The following is a 20,287-nucleotide window of genomic DNA, read 5'->3' as shown; positions in this document are numbered from 1 at the left end:
ATTCCTTGGGGAAGATGAGGATTCGAATGAACTAGTAAAATTCAGAGTGCCAAGTGGGAGATACAATATCTGTGTGGATAATCTTGGGTTGTTAATGCTATAAATTACATCTGCTTTTCTTAGCTTGTTTTTGCTTCTATTTGAACAGCATGTTATCATGAACATCATTTAATGTCTCGTGTGCAAAGTACAGGGCAAGAGGCTGAGTACACACTTAGCTTCTATTGTTTAGTGGTCAATGATTCTCATTATAGACTCCCTCTTATCTTCCCATTTCTTCCCCTTCCCCCTTTTTTTCCTCACAGAAAAGCACTAACCTTGACTCATAGGTGATCTTCTGGATCACCAGATATTTGGGACTACAAGTTTGAGAGTCAGTATGCAAATAATATTTTATATGAAAAGTATTGTAGGAAATTGAAGCTGTTATAAGCATCATTCTGAATAAGAGGTAAACATTGAATTTTTTGATACATATAGATAAAAAGAAAGAAAATGGGAGGAAGGAAGAAAAAGTTAAAGCAGACTGGTAGACATAAGTATATAGATATGTAGTTTCTGGGATTATGATTTCATAAAATGCATTTAGGCAGAGAAAAGGTAAGGGAACAAGCAATATTTGCCAGGCGTGGTGCTAAGTACTTTACAAATATGTCATTAGAGTATTTGCACATTGTTTAGTTAAATGTGGGTTTATTTGGAACTCCCAATATGGAAACTTCAGCCACTCATATAGATTGGCAAAACATCTGTAATTTCTTGTCTTAGTTTTATGAGCCAAGAAGTTAAATGCCTTGTCCAAGAACATACAACTAGTATATGCCAAAAGCTGGACTAAAACTCAAGTTTTACTAACTTCAAGGCCAGCTTTCTATCCATTATACCATATTTACATATTTCTATGTAAGTGTTAATTTGCACATACATATTGGATCAAGATAAAATTTAATCAGTTTGCAAACATAAATGTAAAGGGCTACAACTGAGTAGATGCAAGGTAACCTAGCACTTGTGGCTAATTACCAATTGGACAATTCTCTATTAACATGTTTGGAGGATGACCCTACTTAACTATTCTGTGCTGGCTTGATCAGTGGGTGTAGACAAAGAAGGGGAAGTGAGATCAGTAGGTGGAGTAGGAAGAGGAGAGGGTCATTCTTTGGTGGTAGAAAGAGAGGAAGGAGGTGGAGAGATTCCGATATCTAATCCCCTGAGAGTGACCCCAAAAGAACAAGAATAAAGACTTTTGCTTATCCAGACCCCAGCTGATTCTTAGATATTCAGGGTTGTAACGAGCTGTCGTCTCCAGAAGCTGCTGGATCGCTCTCTGGGAAGAGATCTGCTGTGTCTTCTACTCAAATCTCTCCGACAGATTCTTCTTCCTGTAATGAACCGTTGTCTCCAGGCAGTTGCTGTTAACTCTTGTCCTTAGAAGTGACTTCCCTTCCTGCAGAGAGCCCCGTCAGGCCTGATGCAATTCAGAGTCTTCCTTCTTGAATCCTGGCTCTGAATCTCCTCCAGCTCTTATCCTTCTCCAGGCCGATCTGCCCTCTGCACACAGTGCTGTCTCTTTTTATCCTCCCAGAGAATGGGCGTGGGATAATGCAAGGGCTTCTGGGAAGAACCACCCCAGCCAATGAGCTTGCCCCCTCTATCAAGTCAACCTGAGTTCTCACCTTGTAATTGTCCAGAAAACCTGAATTCTCACCTTGTCACCATCCAGACAACCTGAGTTCTCACTTAGTAATCCTAACACAGGGTCACAACACAAATACATACAAGAATTACTCTTTTAACTGTTTTATTTTTTCTGGTTATATATGTATATTAACTTTTTAAATACACATTTCTTTCTGAATCATGTGGAGAGAGAAAAATTAGAATAAAAGGAAAAAACCACAGGAGAGACAAACAGAAAAAGGAAGTGATCATAGCATGTGTTAATTTACATTTCAATCTTCATAATTCTCTTTCTGGATATAGATGGCATTTTCTATCCAAAGTTTATTGGGATTGTCTTGAACAAGTTATTCTTAATTATTCTTGAGAATATGAAGTATTGCTAGGTTATATGCCACATCCATGAATCTCCCTTTATTCCTCACTATCAATAACAGCTTTTCTTTTTGAATGTCATTTAATGGTTAGTTTGTCATACCTAAAACAGTTATGATGTGATATTACCTATTATAGTTGTCTCTCTTTATACATATATACATATACATATATATTTTATCCCTTACTAAACTGTTCTACAAGGTCAAGAATAACATAGTTTCTAAAATGTATGTCTCCCCTAGACATTGTCTTACATGAAGAGGCTGCTCTTCTTACCAAAGCAGACTTGTGCAGTGCACAGTGACCCCATTCCATCACATCTTCTTCAGCATATTGCCCTCGCCACAGTCTCTTACTTATTTTCAATCTTTCCTTGCATTAGCTTCTTCTCTACTCCTGCTTTATGTAGTCTCCATCCATAAAAAACCAAAACCCTATAAACACGCACTTGATCCATCCATCCATCCCCACTAATTATAATCCCCTATTAATTTTCTCTTTTGAAGCTAAACTCCTTGAGAAGACCATCTGCTATGGACGTTTTGGCTTCATTTTCTCTCACTCTTTTTAGCTTGCTACATTCTGATTTATAATCTTATCATTCAAAGGAAATTACACTTTTCCAAATTGCCAAATATAATCATCATTGATCTCACTGTAGTTTTGGATATTTTCTTCCCTCTAGGTTTTCATGACACAATTCCCTTCAGTTTTCCCATTTTGATTGCTCCTCAGCTTTCTTTGCCAGGTTACACCCACTAAAGGTGAATCTCCTCTAGGACTCTTTTCTTTTTCCTCTCTACTATTTCAGAAGGTAACATCAGCTCCCACAGATTCAGTGATCATCTCTAGGCTAAGGATTCTTAGATCTACTTAGTCAGCTCTGAACCACCTTCTAAACTTCAGGCTTACATCGCCAACTGATTATTAGGGATCTTGAATTGGATGTCCCATAAACATTTTAAATGCAACATAACCAAAACTAAACTCATTATCTTTCCCAAAAAAAATTCCTAATTGCCTTGTTACTGTTGAGGGCATCACCACCCTCCCAGATCCAGGCTTATAAAATCTAGTGTCATCCTTCACTCCTCACTCTCTCTCCATATCCATTCTGTTATAAAGTTCTGTCAATCTAGTTTCATGACATCTCTTGTATATCTCATCCTTCTTTTCTACTTGCCACCAAATTGGTGCAGGGCCCACATCACCTCACACCTAGATTATTGCAAAAGACTTTTTAGACTTCTTGCCTTTTAAAGTCTTTCCTTACTCAAGTCTATTTTCCATTCAGCTGTCAAATTAATCTTTCTAATGCACATGTCTAACCATGTTATGCCCCTAATTTAGTAAATTCCAATGGCTCCTAACTACTTCTTGGATAAAATATGAAATCCTCTGTTTGATGTTCAAAGTCCTTCAGTCTAATTTCCCCCTCCTACATTTCCATTCTTCATTTAAATTTTTTTTAATGTGGAAACATATTTAGAAGAATTATACATGTTTAATCTATATTAGATTACTTGCTGTCTAGGGGAGAGGCATGGGGGAAGGGAAGGAGAAAAATTTGGAACACAAGATTTTGCAAGGGTGAGTGTTGAAAATTATCTTTGCATGTATTTTGGGAAAAAAAGCTTACTATTTTTTTTAAAAATTATTTTATTTTCAGATTTGTATTCTCTCCCAGCAGAAAAACAAAACCTGTTACAGACATCTATAGCCAAAAAATATACAGACAAAACAAAACCCTATGAGTGAAATATATTCCCCTCTTAATCTTTGTCTTCTGGCTTACTTCAAATTCCATCTTTTATGAGAAAGATTTCTTGGTTGCCCTTGATATTAGTGCCTTCCCTTTATTAATTATTGCCGTTTTAATGGATACATATCTTGTTTGTATATAGTTATTTTTGTGTTATCTCCCTAAAAAGAGGGATTATTGTTTACCTTTTTTATTTTCACTGCTTAGCACAGTGCCTAACACTTAATGACAGATTGATTAATAAATCTTGGTTGGATTGAATTGAAATGATTAGAAAAAGGCTACTGGCTATTATGACCCTAGTTTTATGCTTTTGTATTATTGTACAAAATACAATAGGATTTGGCTTCCTTTTGTCTTTGAAACCATTTCATGTCTGAGAACACTGTGCCTGGAGTTGTATATTCACAAATAAATGTATATAATTATATGTGTGTGTATGTATACACACATATATAGATACACATATCTATGTATCTCCAGTTATGAGCATCCATTATGCCTCTAATATCTATGCTTGCATCCATATCTGGGATTCGAGATAAAACTGTAAAGTGTTCAGCTTAATGGGTAGAGAGCTGGATCTGGAATCAAGAAGACCTGAGTTTAAATCTACCTTCAGACACATCTATATGATGCTGGAGAAGTCATTTAACCTGTATTGACTTAATACACTGGAGAAGGAAATGGCAAATTATGCCAGTATGTTTGCCAAGAAAACCCCATGGATAATATGGTCCACTGAGTCACAAAGAGTTGGACATAACTGAATAACAACAATAAATATTTGCATATATATGTTTTATATATACTGGATTAAAGTGGGAGTTTTAGGAAAAAACTTAAAAAGCAAACCCAATCTCTTACTTTGTTGTCTGATAATGCCTTGTGATGTATATCATTTGTTTTTCATTCTATTTTCATGTGCATTGTCATATTTGATCCCCACAAGACAGGATTGGAGATAGGTTGGACAGGTTTCATTATCTCCATTTAATGGATAAGGATACTGAGGCATAACACAGCAAAGTGACTTGTCCATAGTTACATTGCTTATTAGTAGCAGAACTGACTCTAAAAACATGAACTAGATTCAGTAAACAGAAAATTTTAATGTTGAGATCAAACATGTAAATCAACAAAAGGATTTTGAATTTGTAGGCTTTTTCAGAAGATGGGATTGAATTATTAGTAAATCAGATAGATGGTGGATCACAAAGGAGATAAGTGAATAGGACATCAGAAGTGAATTAGTCATTTTGTGACCTTATTTCTTGCCACTTGTTTCCTCATGTTTATACTTATGATTTACTTAATATACCAATATGAGTTTTAATCAATAAAAATAGAGAACATTTAAAAATATTGAGTATGTTATAATTCTTTAATTATAAAAGAAATAAAGGTGAATATGATTTGGTGAAAGGGGCATTGAACATAAAGCCACAAGATCTGACTTTGATCCTTCCTCTGCACGCAGTTGTGTGACTTTGTTCAAGTGGCAAGTCTTATAATCTTTTTATGTCTCAATTATTTCATGTGCAAAATAATGGAGTTTTTAGATTAAATGATCTCTGAAGTTCATTAAAATTCTAAATTATTGTAGATACATACATATTTGTATCTTGGAAAAGAGGACATTGAAATCTCAGAAATTAGGGAGCTTGGGCTGAATTCTACTTGTGACATTTATTACCTATGGTTTTTTATCTCCCTGGGCCTTAATTTCACCATCTGCAAAATGAGCAATTTGGACCAAGTAGCATCTGAGGTCCCTTCTAACTCCAGCTCTTATGATCCTAAGGATCCTTCCTATTAAAATGTGATGTTTGTTCTTTTTTCATGGTTTCATCTTGAATTCTTTTTTTAAAAACCTCTATATTAATATTTGACATAGGTGGCACAGTATATAGAGCTGGGCCAAGAGCTAGGAAGATTTGGATTCAAATCCATCCTCTGATAATTTACCGGCTCTGTGACCCTGGGACAGGCATTTAATCTGTGCTTCAATTGTAAAATGGGGATTTAAAAAAATCCAGTATCTATCTCCCATGATAGTTGTGAGGATCAAGTGAGATAATGATTGTGAAATGCATATTAGCACAGTGATTGGCGCCTAGTAAGTGCTATATAAATGCTAGATACTATTGTCGTCATCATTATTAGCTTAGCTCTTGATTAAGGCCATTCTGTTTCACTCCCTATTTTGCAAGGATTGTAATCTGCTGCATGAAACTGAGACACCCAGGAGCAGCATTGTATTCCAGGCAATTGGCCTTGCTTCAACCACCATTGTCCAGAGGAGCAACCCCAATGGAGATTTGATTGGGTAACTGGATCTGTGATTCAGCTTCCACTTCCTCTGTAGCTACCTTTTCTGAAGTCCCAGAAAACAAAGACCTCATCACCAAAATTATCATCAAATAAATGGTTCATTAGCAAAAATGTGCGTGATTTTATCAATTAAAAAGATATTAAGGATATATTTCCATACCACCTTATCTTCCCTTCTTTATTCCAGCCAAATACACTTTCCCACTTGCAATAATAAGGACCATTTTCTGTCCTCTCTGATGAAAATTCTCCTACTTAGGCTGTTTGCCTATCTTACAGCAGAGGTTGTTTCAATGTTCTATTTTTGTCCCTAGCATTTAGCGTAGTGCCTTTGCATACAATATTTAATAAATGCTTTTTCACTCATTCATTCACTCACTCACAGAATTGTTCAGGCTACAGCATATCAGTCAGTAAGTGTGGGAAAAACGCTTTACTAAGAGATGTCAAGTGCACATAGCAACATGACTCTAAATGACATCTATGTGAGAAGGATGCCAACTGCCAATTTATTTCTATTGCAATTTATGAGTTTTGAATGTGTCTATGACACTCAGATAACACTAGATGGCCCTCAAGATCAGATTCAATAATTTTTTTAGCAAGGCTATGTTTTTATGCAATCCTAGAAAGTTCCATCAGTGAAACCTTGGGGACTTGGATGTGGAAATTAAAATGAGAATTAGTTAGACATAGAAGGAAACGAAATTTTACCAACATTAAGTCACTTAATTGGGGCAAAGCAGGAGAGAAAGCACATCTATTAGAGACCAGTTTGCAGCCCATGTCAGTAAAGCTATAGTAAAACTGAAACTAGTAAGCATGTGTTCTCTAGAGTGCCTAATTTCTTTCACTTTTGCAGTTGTCTTCTTGATGATTGGAAGACGTTGACAGCATGAGGAAAAGATGTTCACATGCAGAAATGAAGGGGAAAGAGGCACCACATTCCTGAATTATAGGCTCCTTTGCTCAGGTTTAGAAGAAGTTTGGGTATTTGCTAGAATTTTCTTGATGGTTATGAAGAACATTTGCTGTGAGGGAAAGAAAGGATTTCCAGAACTGTGAAATTGGCTTTCTCTAAAATTCCCAATATAGTACAGTACTAGATTCCACCTGTATCCTCCTTCACATAGTATTATGACTTTAGAATCAGAAGACCTGGGTTTGAATCTCTTCTTTTTTGCAAGTCACCTCAGTATGTGAGCTTTTTGTAAAGTGAGACGGGCTGAGAGAAATAAGACTAAATGACTCATAAATGACTCATCTCATCCCTAAAACCACATAAATCTGTGATCCTAGAAAGTCATTATTCATAAGATTAAAACTCTAATATCCTCCCTCTCTTTGTGAAAGTACACATATCTACATTATGCATATAAATATACAGTTGAACAGAATGAAGTGATTGGATTGGGATTCTTCAAAGTTCTTTTCAATGGCTTTAAGCTTCTCCTTGAAATAAAGGCCCATATTTCAATCCTAATATTCCTCTGGTGATTGTGTGACATTGAATCGTAGAACATTATGACCCTGTGAAGAGCTGATGTTGAGAATTCCCCAGTGGGGCAGTGAAGAAATCCATGGCAGGCATGAGCAGGCAGAAACACATAACACTGCAGCATTTATGGAGAAGTGAGGTGAGAGTTTTCATCAAAGAAAACTATAATTGGGTATTCTTTCCTGAAGGGATCCCTCTAAAAGATACTGCAAAGGGCGTTCATGAAACTTAATTTTTGACAATGCTGCTTTTTGTGAATTACTTCTCATCACTGTCATGAGTAAAGAGTGTAAAGGGCATGCTAGTGTTAGTTGCCAAGTTTCAGGCACCTAAAAAAAGGTCCACATAGGGGATTGTTTTCAGAGATGAAAACAATCTGGCCTCTGGACAAAATAGGTATACCTAAGGTTAATTACCATCCATTAAAAAGACTGCTGGTTTGTCTGTTTTGTTTTGAAGGAAAATATCATTAGCTGTTATATTAAGAGAAGGACTTCTGGGGCCAAGATGGCAGAATGAGGCAGGAACTCTGAAACCCTCCCAGATTTTTCTGCAAACAGCTAGAAACTACCTCTGAAGTGATCTAGGAGCAGAAAAGCAGCTTGCCAAGCCAGCCAGTTAGGGTCTGTCTTCCTGGAGTGGGGGGAGGGGGAGAGCAAGGCCCAAGAGCTCCCAGCTCCACAGCAGGAGGCCTGCAGCAAGCCCTCCGCCAACAGGCCTGCCCTCCTGGAAGCCAGCAGCCCATAGGCAAGTGAACAGGCTGTGCAGCACAGCAGGGCCTCACCCCACGGGACACCACCCCAGCACAAGCCACTTCGGAGGCTTTGACCCCACTGCTGACCAGTAGTGAAGAAACCCTACCCCAGGGGCCTACCAGCAGGGAGACCCTGTTTCCATAGCAATTCAGAAGCAAGGCTCCACTTCAAGTCCTCCTCCAGGTCCTGTTCTCAGAGAGGTCCTCTATCTAATGAGCAATTTAGCAGCAAGGCCCCAGCCCTGGATCAGGCCAGCAGCTAACCCCGCCCCTCCCAGAGCAAGCAAAAAGGTAGTCTACGCACCAGAGAAAGCCTCGAGGCCCAGCGAAAACCAGCACAAAAGCCTGGGACAGTGCAGGCCTAGAGACAAACTCTCACATAAAATCTAGTCACCAAAAAAAATCAGAAAAAAATAGAAAGTCACTATGGTGAGCAAGGTATAAGCTTAGAAGAGGACAATAGTCAAAATGGCTACATATGAAGACTCAAAGAAAAATGTAATTTGGTCTCCGGCCCAAAAAAGAATTCCTGGAAGACCTATAAAAGTATTTTAAAAAGCAAATTAGAGGAGCAGCTAGGTGGTGCAGTGGATAGAGCACCAGGAGGATCTGAGTTCAAATCAGGTCTCAGACACTTAACACTTCCTGTGTGACCCTGGGCAAGTCACTTAACTCCACTTGCCTCAGCAAAAATAAATAAAAATCAAAGAAGTGGAAGAAAAATGGGGGGGGGGGGGAGGAAATGAAGGGTAAAGCAAGAGAATCACAAAAAACCAGTAGCATGGGAAAAGAGATACAAAAACTTACCAGGGAAAATAAATTCTCCCCCTCCCCCAAAATAAATGGAATTGCTCAAATAAGAAAGTACAAAAGTTTACTGAAGAAAATAATTCCTTAAAAATTAGAATTGAACAAGCAAAAAAAAGAATGATTATAAAGACATCAAAGTGTAAAACAAAATCAATTTTTAAAAAAAGAGAGAAGAAAAAGTGAAATTTCTTATTGGAAAAACAATTGACCTAGAAAATAGATCTAGGAGAGATAATATACAAATTATTGGATTACCTGAAAGCCATGATCCAAAAAAAAAAAAAAAAGGATGCATGTCTTTCATGAAATGATCAAAGAAAATTGTCCTGATATATTAGAACCAAAGGGCAAAATAGAAATTCAAAGAATCCACTAATCACTTCCTGAAAGAGATACCAAAGTGAAAGCTATCAGAAACAACATTGCCAAATTCCAGAGCTCACAGATCCAGAAGAAAGTATTGCAAACACCAAAAAGAAACAATACAAATATCATGGAACTACCATCAGGATTACCAGGATTTATTTGGCAGTTTCCACATTAAAAAACCAGAGACCTTGGAATGTGATATTGGATTGAAAAGGAATTAGGTTTCCAACCAAAAATCTCCTATCTAGCAAAAATGAATATCTTTCAGAATTTTTTTAAAAAAGAATACTTAAGGAAATAGAAGACTTTAATTCATTTCTAATGAAAAGTTCATAGCTGAATAAAAGATTCTGTTTTTTTTTTTATGATAGCTTATGTCTGTTGCAATTTCATGAAGACAAATTTTCTGGGTAATTGATCTTTTGACTAAAAGCAAAGTTCAGTGCTTATAAAATGTACATGCCCTTCTATGTTCTAGATATGCATTTGTCTAAAGTTCAGAAAGAAAAATAATCCAGGAAAAATGTTCTAATATACTTCTTTGTTTTTACATATTTTTTTCTTTTTATAGTTTTTTTTTTTAATACAGGCAAAAATAATTTTCAATTTTCACTTTTGCAAAATCCCAATCTCCAGGTTCCCCCCCCCCCCAAGGTTAAACATGTACGGTTTTTCTAAAATGTTTCCATATTTGTGTTATATAATTCTTACCACTTATAAGCAATTTTAAGACTACCTAAAGGGGTTAATCTCCTAAAGGAGATATTTGTAGAAACCTAATTTACAAGTAGTTTTTCCTTGGAAAAAATAGCATGTCATATAAAAAAGGGAAAAATACCCACATGTGCAAAAAATGTTAGTAGCAGGTTTTTTTGTAGCGGTAAGGAACTGGAAACCAAGTGGATGCCTATTAGTTGGGGAATGGCTGAATAAATTATGGTATATGAGTGTAATTAAATATTGTTCTATAAGAAATGATCAGTGGGTGATTTCAGAAAGACCTGGAGAAACTTACATGAACTAATGCTGAGCGAAATGAGTAGAACTAAGAGAATATTGTATACAGCAGCAAGATTATGTGATGATCAACTTAGCTTTTTTTCAACAATGAGGGTGATTCCAGGCTATTCCAATAGACTTGTGATGGAGAGAGCCATCTACATCCAGAAAGAGGACTATAGGAACTGAATGTGAATCACAACATATTATTTTCACCTTTTTTGTTATTGTTGTTTGCTTGCTTTTTTTCCCCTTTTTGTTCTGGGTTTTTTGTGCAGCATCATAAATATGGAAATATGTTTAGAAGAATTGTACATGTTTAACCAATATTGAATTACTTGCTGACTAGAGGAGAGGAGTAAGGGGAAGAAAGGGAGAAAAACTTGGAACACAAGGTTTTTGCAAGGCTGAATACTGAAAACTATCTTTGCATGTATTTTGAAAATAAAAAGTTATTAAAAAATTTTTAAAGACAAATTATGAAATAGGGAAAAAATTGTATAAAGTAGGGTCGCATTCAAATCTGTGTTAATAAGTATATATAACATATAGAAATAAATATGCATTTTATTTATTGCCAGCTTAAAAAAAAAGGGGGACAAAATGTTTCTGACCAGGCTTAAATTCACAAGATTTCAAAGTTTGGCCATAATTCACTCATTGTCAGCATCAAACGATTAGAAATGGTATAGTGCTCACTAGAAAATCCTTAAGAATTAATGGAATGAACAGATACAATGATTTGAATATTTGAAATTCAGATATATTATTCAAATGTTCTGCTCCAATGTTGTACTCTCATCAAAGACCTTATTAGAATTTGAGAATTGTTAGTTGATGGAGCTGAGAATCTATAAATATCAATGATTTAAAAGATAGTGAATGCAGAAAAATTCCATATAAATATCTTACAAAAGCCTATAATCACAATAATAATAGCTAGCATTTATATAGTACTTGTATATTTACAGAATTTTTTATATGCTATCTCTGATTCTTACTTTGTACTTTGAATTTACTGACGCATGGGAAGACTTTTTACACTATACCCTAAACATCCCTAACTCTGATCTAGTGACAGTGGCCTCCTGGCTGTTCCAGAACAAGATACTACATTTCTTAGTTCCAGGAATTTTCTCAGGCTGGAGTTTTCTCTCTCCTCAGATTGGCCTGCTGACTTCCTTGGCTTTTTAAAGTTTCAGTTAAAAGCCTATTTTTTATGAGAAGCCTTTCCCAAATTTGCTATTTATCCTGTAGATAATATGCTTTGTATATATTTGTCTATATGCTGTCTCTTCCCCTTAAAATGTAAGCTCATTGGGGGCAGGGACTATTTTTTGGATCTTTGTATCCCCAAGCACTTAGCGTAATGTCTGGTGCATAGTAAGAGCTGCTTAAATGTTTATAAATTGTTTGATTATGAATCAGAAAAATGATATACACAGTGAATGGAAAGAACAACAAAGAAAAACAAAAAGAAACACTGTAATTTTAATGTTCAGTCTTAACCCTAAAAAAAAAAAAAAAAAAAGAAAAAAGAAAAAATACTTCCTCTCTTGTTAATCAAGTGATACAGTAATGAATGGCACATTACATATATTATTATGGTTGGTTAATGTGTTGGTAATTTTCACTGAACTGCTTTTTCCCTCTCTGTTATTCTGTCTGTGGAGCTATATATTTAAGCATTATAATATGAAAAATTCTTTTTGCTCCTGATATCTGCAAATTTCTTTTTAGAAAAAAAAAAAAAAAGTTAAGGGGTGGGGCAGGAATCAGAAGAAGCTACTTGGCTACCAAAGTCAGTTCAGTACCATCTTGAGAGATTAAGATAAAGGACAGCCTGTCATCACAAAAGTTTTACACCTCAAATACAACAGTTTTTCCTTATTTCACATACTGGTTCTGGCCTAAATTTGATTGACAAAAAGAAAATACAAAGATTAGAGTTTGTAAATAATCTACATTCAATAAATATATAAAAAAGCAATATAAATAAGATCACTATGGCATAAAATAAAATGAGCTAGCTCTGGGTGTCTTTAAGGTATTGAAATAACATATACTTTAGTTTCCTTGATAAAAGGAATTAGGTGCCTTGAGTTCTTTAATCTATTTTCTCATTAGTAGCTTTGCAGATTTATACTGAAATTACATCATCATTTTTAGGACAAGGAATGTTTTGTTCTGCTTTCACTGTATTCTGTTTAAACATGAACTCAAAAGGTGTTTTAAAAATTAATCTCAGCACCTCCATATGTACTCCTTGGCTATGTATACTGCCTGTGTTGATACTAAGGAATTTGATTCAGAAATTTTGTTGGTAGCATGAATTTTTCACAGTGAACTACAATATTCATCATATATTTTTTGGATCTTAATTTTATCTGCCAGTAAATGTGAGAGTAATATATTATGCAGTGTCACATTTTATTTTTTTTAAACTTTTTATTGAAATATTCCAATTTTTACGTCACTTGTATTTCCAACCTCTCACCTTTCTTTTATCCTCCCTCCTCTTCCTAGAGAGTCATCCCTTTTTTAAAAAAATGTGTGTTTGACACTTTTGAGGAAGGACAGGGTGGAAGGAGAGAGAAATGATCCTAGATATGTTAAAGTGATTTGGAAATAAAATATTCAAAAATTACAGGATCTTTTTCTCTTGCTCACACTTATAATTCCACAACTGAGAGCTGGTTTTCACAATGACCTTCATTTGTCCCCTAGTAAAATAACAATTATGAGTCTGCAAAGGACTGCAAAGGAGGTGTTGCAGGTTATTTGTGTATCTGACTGGAAGGAGAGGAACTAACTTTTTACACTATTCATATTTGCTCTATTAAAAAGTGAAAAATGATAGAAGTTAAAGACTAGCTTTCTTCCTCTTCAATTCTGAATTAAATTTAACAAATCAAAAATGAAGAAAAAATCAGCAACAGGAGGATTTTTTCATATAGTAACACTTTCTTTTCCAATTTACATAGGGTTGAAGCTTTGAGAGAAGCAGCATCTGCTGTAGAACAAGAAAAAGAAGTTCTCCTAGAGATGATCCATTCTATACAAAACAGCCAAGAAATGAGACAGATCAGTGATGGTAAGAATTCTTTCCCAAAGTTAAATCATCAATTTATATATTAAATAATCACAATGTGTAAGTACCTCCTTTTATGTGTTTGAATATTTAAAAATATATTTATCTTTCACATGAAGTTCTGATTTAACTGAGGATATAAGCTAAATATGGTTATTTGTACTTTTAAATTAATTTTTTTTCCCTACCAGTTGATTTGCTGTGGAAATTTAAGTTATAGTTAAAATCAGTGGGGGAATTCTCAACCTGGGAAGAGGGCCACACCAGAAATACATTGCTTGACCTTTAGTGCGAGTGTGTTAGGTTTCAGTAGAAAATGTGAGCTCAAACTTATTATATTAAGCCCTCACTGATGTGATTGTTTCTCTTCAAATTCAAATTTCAAGACTACAAATCAACTGAAAAAAAGCCTAAGGATCCCCCAAAACTGGCACAGAATTCCTGCCTTCACTAAATTGGTGTACTTTTTTCTTAAGACTCTACCATATATCTTTGCTAATTTAAAATACAAACTTTAACGTGAAATTGGAGTTATGTTCATCTGTTTTACTTAACCATGCTTATTTGTTATAAAAGCGAGATTCTTTTGGGAAGAGATAGATGCTCCAAAAGAACATAAAAAATAAAATAAAATAAATCTAGTAATTAAGAAGGGGGGGCATAAATGGCAATTTTGTTATATCATGCTAAATTCTTTATGCACTTTTAAACAACAAACTACATGATAGAAGTTAAGTTTAATATACAATCATTTCTGATTTTTGGATATTAGAATTTTGTGTTTCTCATAGTAAAAAAAAATAAAGTTTAGAGATTAGAAGCTCAGAAATATACAAAAAAGTAAATCTCAAAAAGGAAAGAGAAAAAAGAAAATTATAGAATATGAGGTAGGAAAAAGATATGCTGTTGCTATAAAAATATGATGTGATTCTTTGATTTGACTTGTATTTCAAAGAGAACTGAATAATCTGACTGAATCTCCCTTATGGCCAATGGTAAATACACATTTGTGAGCTTGAAAATGTGGGTTAGATATGAAGACCAAATAAATCGAATCATGCACACTGAATATAAAGTTTTGGTCTCAAATGTATATTATGCTAATCAACTACCTTTTATACCAAAATATTGAAATGAAGTCGTGGATTAGAAGCACACTTAATTTCCTTCTGAGTAATTATATGCTAGATTATTTCCTCACCATTGTTCCTGCCATTTACCTAGCTTAGATCCTACCTACTAGACTTTGTTAAATTGTTTCTTTCTTTGATCATCTATCTGGAAATAATAGGGTGACTTTCTGGATAATATAGTCTCTCCTTCACCCACTTTATAATTTTTCCAGCAAATTATGAACCCTCCAATTGTACATAATGATCCTTGTTTACATCCTATAATATTAAGATCCCTTTGTTTAGAGGCAGGTAGGTGGTGCAGTGGAGATAGAGCACCAATTCTGAAGTCAGATAGACCTGAGTTCAAATATGAAATCTGGTCTCAGACATTTAACACTTCCCCTAGCTGTGTGACCCTGGGCAGGTCACTAAACCCCAATTGTCTCAGAAAACAGATTCCTTTGTTAGCCTTCTCCTCCCCTCTTCCACTTATAAATTGGGGGAAAATTTTTTTTTTTTTTGGTTATGAACTTGACAAATACCATTTTCATGTAAAAGAACAGAAAACGTTTACAAATGAAGTCCTTAATCTCTACTATGTCTACTATGTCCAAATTGTTTCCTTTTTAAAAACAATAAATATACTACCTTGGTTTAAAAGCTGCTTTGTCTATTTCCCTCTAAATCTTTCTGTTCTCTTCTATAGTTTTAAAAGGGCTTTTCTTATTTTTCTTCTTTTTGGGAGGGCATAATTATTTGTAGCTTCTTTTTTTCCTCTGCCCCATCTGCCTTATAATAACTCACTACACTTTGCATTTGTTTTGCACAATGTGGAACCTTGGGAGGCTGTTAGGTTTATCCTGTTATTTTCAGTTAAAATTTATAAATTATTCTAGAGAATCTATCCCACTTTCTTATGACCTCCTTTTGTATTGCATTTGATTTATCATTTCACAGAATCTTAAGAGTTGTAGGGGATTTCAGAGATAAGTCAATCTAACCTTATCAAAATCACGAATCTCATCTACATCTCAGCAAGTAGAAATTCAGTTGCTGTTTTAAGACCTCCACTAATGTGTTGTTAATTTAACCAGCTTCATCTTTTCCTCGAGCATATTTTAAAATATATGCTGTAACTTACATCAGTCCATGATCTTTTTTTGATCTACTAGTATAGTTGCTCTTTTAAAAAAGGATATGGTCTAAATTTGACATGACTTGTTCTTAAAGATTCCCATATTTTCTAAGTGCTCATAAGCCTACTGTTTACCTTTTATTATGAAATTTCATCAGAATCAATATCAATCCCACCTTCCTACAGACTGAAGAATCTACCTTTCCAATTCAAAAACTACGACAGGTTTCCATCTATAGTCCCATGACATAGCTCCTATTTACCACAAGTCCATAAAGATCACATAGAACAATTCAAACTAACACATAGATACAATTTAGCAATGATATTTAAGTTCTTTTAGTATTCTGTAATGTGATTTTTGTCTAGATCAGATAACATATTCACTAAAGGAACTTAGTTCTCTCATTGCCTTACTTATCTCTGATTTCAATTCCCTGTGAACTATTTTTCTTTTATTCTTCCCAGTTTGTCTGAAGGTCCAACAGTGCAATATGAAAAGGTCCAGAGTTGGAATCAGAATACCTGGGCTCAAATCTTGGCTTTGCCACTTACTGCATGTATGTTGAACAATTTATTTCACCTTTTGTGGCCTCAGCTTCCTAATCTGTAAAGTGAAGGGTTATTCTAGGTGACTTTTAAGGTTCCTTCTACTTCTAATCTATGATCTTTGGTAGAGAAAATAGATCAAAATGGGAGTTGAGTAGTTATAACTTTAATGTATATTATCTTCCCATCCATGACAGATTGGGCTCCTTTCTTCCTTAAAGATCGTCTTGCTCTCAACTTTTAAGAGAGACCATTTTTTGAATTTAGCACATATGAGTCTCAGGTGCCCCTTATTGTCCCAATATCATTCATAAGTTACCCTGATAATCTTTTTATGTTTTTTTAATTAGTTGCCTTTGTACATTCCAATGAGTTCTGTCAGATTCTTTAAATTTGTCCCCTTTTTTTTTATTAGATGTAGTAGTTATGATTATGTCACTATAATTTGTTAAGAATCTCCGTCAGGTCACAGCATCTTACATTATTGCTGAATTCTTGAAATATGCTTTCCTAGAACTCTTAGGGTTTCAGATTACGGCTGAGATGCTTCTCCTTACCTATCAAAAACCACCACAAAAAATCAAGATGGCCCCTGCCTCCCAACTAATTTTACTTTACTAATTCTTCCTTATTGATTTTAATCAGGTCTAGTGAATAATACTTTTCAGTTCCTTCTCTTTCAAAAAATGAAGGCAAGGCATGAATTTATTAGCTGTTCTATTTTTAGGAAAGAGAAACATCCATGCTGGGTAGCCTAGTAGAGTCTTAAGTGCACTGGATCTGGGGTTTACATCCTGGTTCTTCCACTCATCTATTGCCTATGGATAAGTCTCAATTTCTGTTCACCTGTAACATGAGGATACTATCATAAATATCCTAAATTTCGTGGAAGCTAGGTGGCTTAGTGGATAGACTTTGGGCCCTAGAGGCAGGAAGACTCATCTTCCTGAATTTAAATCTGGCCTCAGACAGGGTGTGATCCCGGGCAAATCATTTACTCCTCTTTCCCTCAGTTTCTTCATCTATCAAATGAGCTGGAGAAGGAAATAGCAATCCCTATCTAGGTATTCTGATACTCTTGAATAAGGTATACTGTCCCATTTTTACTATATTCCATTTTTGAGTTGCAACTCATAAAGGCTCAATGTAAACTTGGTTTTACACATACGTCTGAGTATTAAGATTTTTAGTGTACACTATTGTATACTCCATGCACTGTTACATAGACCTAATGATAATTTCTTCCACCTTCATTATTATTGTACCCTGATGATTTTATGTCTACTGGTATTTTTTTTTTTTTCTAAGTTTGACTGTACTTATCTCACTCAGGCTGGAAGTGCAGAAGCCTTGCGGAAGCTCTGTTTAATTTCAAATCCATCTCCAAGTAAATACATTCTTCCCCATCATTGTTGGTTATACTCAGTCTCTGAAGAACAGCTCATCATTCCTGTATTTTATGCCATGGCCACAAAAGTTTAATTCTATTTGCTTCTTCATTAGTAAATTCTTAATTCTTCATTTTAATCACATTTCCTCTTACTCTTTTGTGAAGGTGAAATATACAAAATTAAAGTAACGGAGCTTTCTGTACATAATAGCATATTACTGCAACCAAAGTATTATTTACACAAATATGTTTCTTATTGGTATCAGCTAACTATACAAAACATATTTTTTTTCTATTTAGGAGAAAGAGAAGAATTGAATCTAACAGCTAATCGTTTGATGGGAAGAACCCTCACTGTTGAAGTTTCCGTAGAAACAATTAGGAATCCTCAGCAACAAGAATCACTTAGACATGCCACAATGATTATTGATGAAGTGGTCAATAAGTTTCTCGATGATTTGGAAAATGCCAAAAGTCATTTAATGTCACTCTATGGGGCTTGTTCATCTGAGGTCCCACCTGGACCAATTGATCAGAAATTTCAGTCCATAGTAATTGGATGTGCTCTTGAAGATCAGAAGAAAATTAAGAGGAGATTAGAGACTTTGCTTAGAAATATTGAAAACTCTGATACAGCTATCAAGTTGTTGGAGCATTCAAAAGGAGCTGGTTCAAAAACTTTGAATCCAGCCAGCTTAAAATAGCTTGGGCAACTTAAAAGGCACAAATGAGTTTCCATATAAAGATAAGAAAGTATTATTTTAAGTGATAGATATATGTATTTCCTTGTACATGTTGGGCAGACCCATTCATTCTGTTTCAACTGATAAGAATATTCCAAGTGTTACTGCTCTCACCATGGAGACATTTATAACTAGAAAATATTAACTATAGCTCTATTTTTAAGTGAATGTCTTATTATTTGGTATAACATTACTTTTGATTATATTTTGGATAAAAATACTCAACTATGTGAAAACCACAAAAAGTATGTAAGATGGTAGTATATCAATACTCTCTTCCTTTGTACCATCTATCTTGCAGTACAAGTCAATTGGTAAATAATGTCAACTTTAATTTTTTCATCTAAAATTTGTCATAGGTTAGGCTATATGGAAAAGCTGGCTGATTGATATACTTCTGACTTCTCACTTCTCCTGATGGGAACACAGGCTAGTGCTATGATGTCCTGTCTGGTGAACAACAGCATAGAAGCAAATTCATCTGTTCAGTGCTTATTAAATATTTATTAAGTTGGCCATGAGACCCTAAGTCAATCAACACTGAGTGCCTTAAGAGAAATCCAAGATAAAGTCTTTGCCCTTAAGGAGCTTCTACCAGCACACCTAGCCATATAAAAGTAACTTTATTTTACAAATATTTGTGGAATATCTTTTAAGTTTAAGACATGTTGCTATATACTATTATACAGACAAAAATGAGTAATCCCTGCTCTCAAGGATCTTTATCTTAAACAATGACTTAATGCTTGGGGATATAAAGTTCTCTAAATTGCTATGTTGGGTTCTGAGCAGTTCACTTTTATTCTAAAGCTATCTTTGAAGAAATTCTAAAGAATGAAATTTCCTAAACTAGCATGATGAATTACGGGGGAGAAGTCCCATCAATATGATTTTATTCTAATTTATATGTATTATCTTCAATATAGAATTATAGCCAAACACAGTTTGCTAACTAGTTTGACATTTTGCCAGTGTTCAGGAAATCATTAGCTTTTACCCCCTTTATGCCTAAATCCCACAAGTGTGCCCTTAAAAATCCAATATTATTTGGTTGATATTTAAACCTAATGGATATAAATAAAACATTCTGAAAATAAATATTTTGGCTGTCTAGTTTGGGGTCCTCATCACTGGTATTATGGAATTGATTATACTTTGTTTCCTGTGTTCTTCCCTTAAAACCCATTTTACTCCGTGAAGTCTTTCCTGGTAGCTCAAAGCTAGAAGTGGTCTTAATTCACCTAGAATTTCTTACATTTGTTTGACCTTTCCTATGTATATATCATATTCGCTAACATTACTACATATTTTGGTCTACATTTTTATACTTACTAGACTGTAAGCTCCTTGAGGGCAGAAACATATTTTTTCCCTTTAATTATTGTATCCTTAGCATGTAGCACATAATATACACAAAATAAATGTTTACTGAATAGTAAAGTGGACATTTATGTGGTACTTATAAAGCTAATAAATTGCTTTTTAAATTTGATCTTTACAATTCCAGGAGGTAGGGTAGCACACAACTCTTATCTTCCAAATTAAAGCACTGATTAAAAAGTGTTTTAAGTTATTTGCTCAAGGCCACACAATGGTTGAAACTATATGTTAAGGCTCCAAAACAAGTACCAAATTAATTCCAGTTGGAATCAACTGTGAGTTTTGGGAAGCACTAGCACA

The 20,287-nt window shown here is 34.7% G+C and overlaps 1 protein-coding gene across 1 annotated transcript in view; it reads left to right on the top strand.

The window, feature by feature from the left end:
• The window catches only part of BAG2 (BAG cochaperone 2), a 30,605-nt gene extending 10,558 nt beyond the window's left edge, over positions 1-20,047 (top strand). The window contains exons 3-4 of the mRNA XM_074310603.1: positions 13,569-13,678; positions 18,165-20,047. Of these exons, the coding sequence (XP_074166704.1) occupies positions 13,569-13,678; positions 18,165-18,568 (514 nt within the window). The 3' untranslated portion in view covers positions 18,569-20,047. The remainder of the gene's footprint in view (positions 1-13,568; positions 13,679-18,164) is intronic.
• The last annotated feature ends 240 nt before the right edge of the window (positions 20,048-20,287 follow it).

The sequence above is a fragment of the Sminthopsis crassicaudata genome, chromosome 4, assembly GCF_048593235.1.
Source record: "Sminthopsis crassicaudata isolate SCR6 chromosome 4, ASM4859323v1, whole genome shotgun sequence".
Lineage (NCBI taxonomy): Eukaryota > Metazoa > Chordata > Mammalia > Dasyuromorphia > Dasyuridae > Sminthopsis > Sminthopsis crassicaudata.
The sequence above is the reverse complement of the archived record's forward strand: the minus strand, read 5'-3'. Positions and strand labels throughout refer to the sequence as shown.